The sequence below is a fragment of the Morone saxatilis genome, unplaced genomic scaffold (assembly GCF_004916995.1).
Source record: "Morone saxatilis isolate NCDOM2014 unplaced genomic scaffold, NCSU_SB_2.0 Contig16, whole genome shotgun sequence".
In the NCBI taxonomy this organism is placed as follows: domain Eukaryota; kingdom Metazoa; phylum Chordata; class Actinopteri; family Moronidae; genus Morone; species Morone saxatilis.
The window spans coordinates 287,676-294,590 of record NW_023339718.1 but is presented as its reverse complement, the minus strand read 5'-3'; the positions used below and the strand labels follow the sequence as shown (position 1 = coordinate 294,590).

General features: G+C 39.3%; 1 protein-coding gene across 2 annotated transcripts in view; it reads left to right on the top strand.

Moving 5' to 3' along the window:
- Nucleotides 1-1,956, top strand: part of LOC118325654 (arrestin domain-containing protein 3-like) — a 7,594-nt gene extending 5,638 nt beyond the window's left edge. For both annotated transcript variants that reach the window (XM_035658407.1, XM_035658408.1), the window contains exons 6-7: nt 7-81; nt 518-1,956. In XM_035658407.1, the coding sequence (XP_035514300.1) occupies nt 7-81; nt 518-835 (393 nt within the window). In that variant the 3' untranslated portion in view covers nt 836-1,956. The remainder of the gene's footprint in view (nt 1-6; nt 82-517) is intronic.
- Nucleotides 1,957-6,915: the final 4,959 nt, after the last annotated feature.

Genomic DNA, 6,915 nt, shown 5'->3' with positions numbered 1-6,915 from the left:
ACCAAGGTGATCAACATCCCCAGGGAACTACCTCCCTCCATCTTGAACTGCTCCATCATCAAGCTGGAATACAGGCTTAAGGTAAAGTTGATGGTCAGCTAGTTTGTGGGAAGTAATCCTTCATTTCCTCTTACTGAGATATTGTTCTGTTAATATGCTCGATTACGGTTCGTTAGATTTGCTACTGAGTGGCATTTCTGTGTTCCTCTTTTAATTGTTTAAAATGTCTTATTTGTACTTTTAGTTAGTAAATTAAGTTTCACTTTTGAGTTTGGTAAAAATCAACAACCGATATTATAAACAAATACTTTCAAGAAATATACAAAAGGGCAATGGGAACATTTTTCTCACTGACTGTTAGTAAAATAGCCAAGCAAATACTAAACGTAACAAAAGAAACTTGTAAAAAGGCAGAGCAACTCTAATGAACACTAGTGAACTCAACTCAAGTTAAGAGAGAGAAAACCTACAACCTACCTAAATCCAACAATATAACGTCAACAATGTTCTTCCACAGGTCCATCTGGATGTCAAATGTGCTTCAGACCCGGAGATCAAACTCCCTATTGTCATCCTTCCTGCCTCTGAGGTTCCTGCTAAGAAACATCCACCTGCTTCTGATGACTTTGGATTTGAAGCATTTGCAAGCCCAAAGGAAGCACCCCGGAACACAGCACCCCAACAACAAACAACACCCCAACAACATGCAGCATCCCGGAACACAGCACCCCAACAACATTCAGCACCCCTACCTGTGGAAGCCCCACCCACCTATGCGACATATGCAATGTATCCCACCTTTATTGAGTCTGACACATATCACAGTGCGCTATAAATATGCCACCGATTTGGCATTGCACTCCTGAAATACTGTCAGACTCACAATGGACAAAAAGTATAAAAATATTTTTTATTCTATGCTTTCTTCTTCCTTGTCATAAACCTGGGGGCTGTCTTTGACTTAGATTTTCTTTTGCTCACTCCTCATTTTACTTTTGTGACTTTCTTTTGTGTAAATTGTAAGAGCATTGTTGGAGGGAGCCTGAGAGCAAGGATTACACTGCCAACAACTGTTTCACTGTGTGCATGTACCAAGTAAAAAACCTTAAAGGACCAGTGGGTAGGATTTAGTGCCATCTAGTGGTGAAATTGCAGACTGCAACATTTGCTAAACACCACTCGCCTTCCAAGCATGTAGGAGATATCACGGTGGCAGTGAACCCATGAAAAACACAAAAGGCCCTATCTAAAGCCAGTATTATGTCTGTTTTGGGCTATTGTAGACTCATGGTGGACTCCATAGAAGAAGACCTGCACCCACTGCACATAAAGCATGTAGGAGAATTACGGTAGCAGCAAATCGCCTTTCTCATGGTGGTTCAACGTGCCAGACTTACCACTTGACCACTTGATGAACTTCAGCACAAGTTCAGTCAGGAAGACCTTCTCATTATGCCTCATTCATTCACACTCTCCTTTTCTAATCAGATATGTGTCTCCTCCAGCCGATCACACTGCCGCTGTCCAACTTTAAATTTGTTCTCTTTCAATGCAAAATACTTGCGACTCTCCTCCACCTCTTTCACCTCCAGTTCATCTATCCAGGGCCCAGGTTGAGCTCATCAGAAGTCCACTCCACATCACATTCAGATCTTCAGCATTATCTTCATCACCACCACCAACACCACCAGCTGTGTCTAGACTCCATCAGGGGTTTCCTATAATAATCATGCCTTCAACAACCCCTTTTCACATTTCTGATCTCCATTGTGCACATATCAATTAAATATATTTGTTAATTAAAAAATAAGTCTCTCTCTGCATCACAGCTGCAGCCTGGTAGCAACAAATACAAGGCTGAGCTCAACTACTCAGGAAGCAAACTAATCAATATGTATTGTATGTATCTAATGTCCATGAAAAATAATACATAAAAGATCTAAAGTAGTATACGTAGTTAGTTAAAGCAGATGCAATTTGATTTTGCTTTGTTGCCAAGTTGTTTTTGATGTTTCTTTGATCAAAACTGTTGAATATAACGACCTGTAGTGATTCTTTTATGAATGCTGAACCATCTTCTAGGGAGAGGTATACCTTCTGGAACACAAAATGTATCATGATGCTTAATGACTGCATGAATCATTAATATAGTAGGTTCTGTATTATTCCACTCATTTACATTAGCAGTCACATTATACAGTGGTATATAATTTTGTAAACATAATGTTAAAGATAAAGTATGTTCATTATGCAGGGCTGTATTGTGGTTTTGACCTTTGTTTCAATAGTATTCACTGAGGAATACCAATGCATTTGCACACATATAGCATACTGTTACAACCTTTTACCTTAGTGCATTTATAATGTCAATTTCAATTTATTTGCCTAATTTAGCCTGTAGGGCTGCTGGCTAGAGTTACCTGTGTGAAAGTGACACCTGCAGCTCTTGATCATGTGATCATGTGTGACACAGATACAGGTTCAGGAAAGGTTCGCTGCTACAGTGCGTATGCCAGCCTTGCCTGATCCTTGTAAGGCGAAAGGCCTGACTTCAATACCACCGCGGATCAATTTAAACCTGCTTCCAGTAAATTCATACAAGCAGGATCATGCTTTCACTCAACAACCTTTGGGAAGGTTATTTGAATTAGTCTTACCATGACTGTTAAACATTTTTCAGTGGAGTACAACAAGGTGAATGATCGAGGCACTTTCTCTCCTGGGGACATCCTCTCAGGAAGGGTGACAGTGGTGACCAGCGGGGAAACCAAAGTGCAGTGTTTTTTGGTCAAAGCTAAAGGAAAAGCTAAGGTGACATGGTATGAACAAGAAGGACAAGCCACAGGTGTTCACAGCGACAAGAAGAAATACTTTTATTTTGAACATATTATCCTTCAGGATAAAAACAAAGGAGATGGTTCGTATTGTTTCTCTCTTATGCCATATAAAGAAAGAATGAAATAGCTTGAAGCTGATGTGAAGTTGATTAATGTACATTTAATTTCCTTTTTTTCTTTTTACAAGGTTCAGAAATCATCAGTCCTGGGAGAAATGTGTATCCATTCACCTTTGCGATTCCAAATATGTGCGTGCGCTTCTCTAACCTAATTCTTCTTCACAGTACATAGAATTTGGATATTATACACACTTCCCAGCAGGTGAAATGAAATGATGTTGTTCTTCCTTACAGAGATATGCCTTCATCTTATGAGGGGAAATGGGGCAAAATTACATATAGTTTGCGAGCACAGCTGACTCAGTCAATCTGGCTTGTCCACAAAACAAAAACTGAGTTCCCTTTCCTGACCAAGTCTGAGTTCCCCTTTGCCTCTAAATCAGACATGATAATCATCGGACTTAAGGTATGGAATTGATTTTTTGACTTTTAGATTCCACTTGTTTGTCCAGTCAAGTTTGTAATCCCTTGGCTCAGTCAACAGTATCAAACATTATAATGTCTTTTGTCTTGATTTGGTAGGAGCAACAATACGCGACCAGGATTTCATTTTATGGCTTTGAAAAGGTTACTATGAATGTTACCTCTGAAAAAATGGGAGTAAAGCAAGGTAAGCTGATTTCACTCAGTATTCTTTTCTGAATGGCCTCAACAGAAACATTAATGATCTGTTTTTTCTCTCCTTAATATAATAGGTGAGGCGATGGGAGTCTCTGTAGAAATACTCAATGAATCCACACGCACAGTAACACCCAAATTCTACCTGTGTGAGAAGCAGACCTTTGCTGCTCAGTCAAAGAGGATAGTACACACAAATGACATCCTGTTTGGGACAGGAGACCTGGTTCCAGCTAAAACCAGTCGAACAATAACCAAAGTTCTGAGCATCCCTCCACAGCTCCCGCCTACCTTCTTCAACTGCTGCATGATGAACCTCGAGTACAGAGTCAAGGTATGTATACTGCGTTCATGAACACAGTGTAATGGGGATTAATTAACTCTTAATACTGTTCCTCAAACAACTCCCTTATTGAATTCTTAATGTAACATTGAGCAATGCAAATGTCCACACCCTAAATATGTGACATCTGGTTTTAGTTTTCTTATTTCTTCATAAACTGACGAGTCATTGCACCGTGAAAAACTCCTTTTGACTTTAGGTTCATTTTAAGATGCCATTGATGATTTGCTGCCCTTGGTTTGGATACGGGGTGGTTGCTAAAACACATCTGTCAACCTTTTGTCAAACTGAAAAGGAGCATGCACAAAGACAACAGCACCACACAGTGGCTGTATGATGCAGAAACAGAGGGAGAAAGAGGGAGGAGGGGTTAAATGGAACAGCCCTTGTGGCATGTCTACACACTAGTGAAGATACATGTAGGAAAAGGTGTCATATTACAACCCAACCTGTTCTGTCCTACCATCAGCTCCAAAGGGATTAGGTTAGTATTTTCATTAAACACTGGAGTAGTGACAGAGAGCCAGAGTCAATACAATGAAAAGACAGGAATAAGATTCCAGTGAGATAAAATATAATAAAATATTGTATCAACATTAGCATGCACTTTACAGAACTATTATTGAAGTTATATAAACTTAAGCAATTCATAATCAGATAAAGTATGCATGCGCTAAAACAGTTCTAAAAGTTGTGTTTCCTCTATTACAGGTCACTTTTGATGTCCCTCTGGCAAGAGACCCAGAGATCCGACTTCCTGTGGTTGTTCTCTTGGGTTCACCAAAACCACATCAACAAAAACCAAAGAGATCCATCTGGTTTAGAAAGCTTCCTGCTTAGAAGGATGCTGCTGGATGTTTCTTGGGGAAGTCCAAGCAACCTCAAGTGCCTGGGAATTTGCTCACTGTGTGTTCTCTTGTCCACTAGATGGAGATGCGTGTCACTAAGTAGTCTACCAGTCTTAACAGTTGACTCATTTTAGTGTATGTTCTTAAATCCAACCCTTTACTCTTTTACTTGAGTAGAAGTACCAACACATTTATGTAAAAATACTTCATTATAACTAAGTCCTGCATTTAAGTCAATCTAAGTATTATCAACTCAAGTTCTCTTCAGAATGTGACCGACATTATAATCTATTACATTAAGAGATTGTTAATATTGATGTATCAATGCATACTGTATGGCATTACTTTATAGCATTTTACTGTTGTAGCTGGTTGAAGTGCAGCTATATAACTACTTTACACACAGGTACTTTAGTTTATTAAACAAAGTTCTTCTGCCACACAAATCTGTTTTCATTTTTGTGTAATATTGGCAAATTTAACATTTTTGAGCCTCAAAAACTTTATTTAAATAAAACCATGTGAGAGGTTTAGAGGTCTCTTTGTTGAACTGGAAATCTAGATATCTGAAATGTGACAAGAGGTCTCAACGAGACACAGCTTTTTGTAAAGGGTCACAGCCTAAAATGGTTGGAAAACATTGGTTTAATCTTTCGCTATCTATCATATATGTTTGTATGTTTCTATATAAATGTAAAAATCTTAAAAATGTTGGGAAAAGTAACACCACACATGTAGTGGTGTACAAAAGTACAGTATTTATCTCTGAATTGTTGGGACTATTGAGTAGTGGTTTAAAATATAATACTCATACTAATATAAATTTACTTAATTAGTCCACCACTACATTATGATGTAAAAAGTTGAATTTTGATCTTGTGGTGAACTAGTCATTTTCACAGATATGAACAATTTACATTTAAGAATTCATTCACCATCATGACTGCTGGGAATAAACAGTCATACATCGCAGCGGAGAGACAAACAATGAATTACTAAGAGCTGAGAATTAGATGTTTGGGGATTCTCACGCTCATCCTTGTCCATGCACTCATTTTGCAACAGAGGAAAGTATTGAACAAAGGCACATTCATGATTCTAACAGTACATGTGTTACCCAACCAGCGGTTCTTAAGTGAAACCAGGCCCATGGTGTTGATCAGAGACTCGGAGATCTCTCCCTGCCCAGGAGGGGAAACATGTTGAGAGCTGAGCATTTTATGGTTGGGATCCATCCTGGAAACATTAGATCTGGCTATTGTGACACCACATACAGCACACCCACCTACCCAGAGAGGGAGAGAGAGGGAGAGAGCAGTGTTTGATTCTGACGCACAAATAGGGCCTCACGATTTCACGTTCAGACCACAAAACAGTGAAGAAAATTGACGAATGTTCGACTCTGAACATTAAGGAGAGGAGTGACAAACATGGGCTTCACATTCCGCTGTTCTGGTGCACATGTCCTTTGCGCTGCTATTGTGGGAACTGGAAAATTAAACCATTCCAGCTCACATCTGCTGTAACTGACTTGTCATCATGTGTCACTTGAGCTTGTTAGAAAATGTATTCATATTTGAGTGGAAACACATAAAAGGTAATTCAAATAATACATCCAAAATGCCTGAAAACAGCTTTTAATGTATCAATTATTGCAAGCAACTATAATAAGTTTGATAGTATAATGACTTTGTGGGAGGAAGACTGACAGCCACTGACATAATATAAAATGCGGAATGGAAAATACAGGGTTTTAATGCTGTACGATTGAATAGAATGGAGCAGAAGTTTGCAGTGTGGTTTTATGTGGCACAGTACACAGTGTGGATTTAACTAATTGTGCCTCCTACACCTGCATGAAGATATCTGCAAAGCAGCAGTGTGGTTCATGTTCTTCAATAAACTAAAATAGAAACTTTCAGTGCGATTTGGTATGATGCAGAACACGGTGTGACAAATTCCTCTAATCCCTGAATCCTACACCTGCATAAAGACGTCTCCAGAGCAGCAGTTTCATGTCATTCAGTTCATTTTTGGCAGCAGTCGTGGTCTTGGCTATGCTGTAGCAAAGCCTGCCTGGTAACCAGTCTGGCTCCGTGTACAGTGTACAGGCTGTCAACCAGCCAGCTCCCTTCACACACACACACACA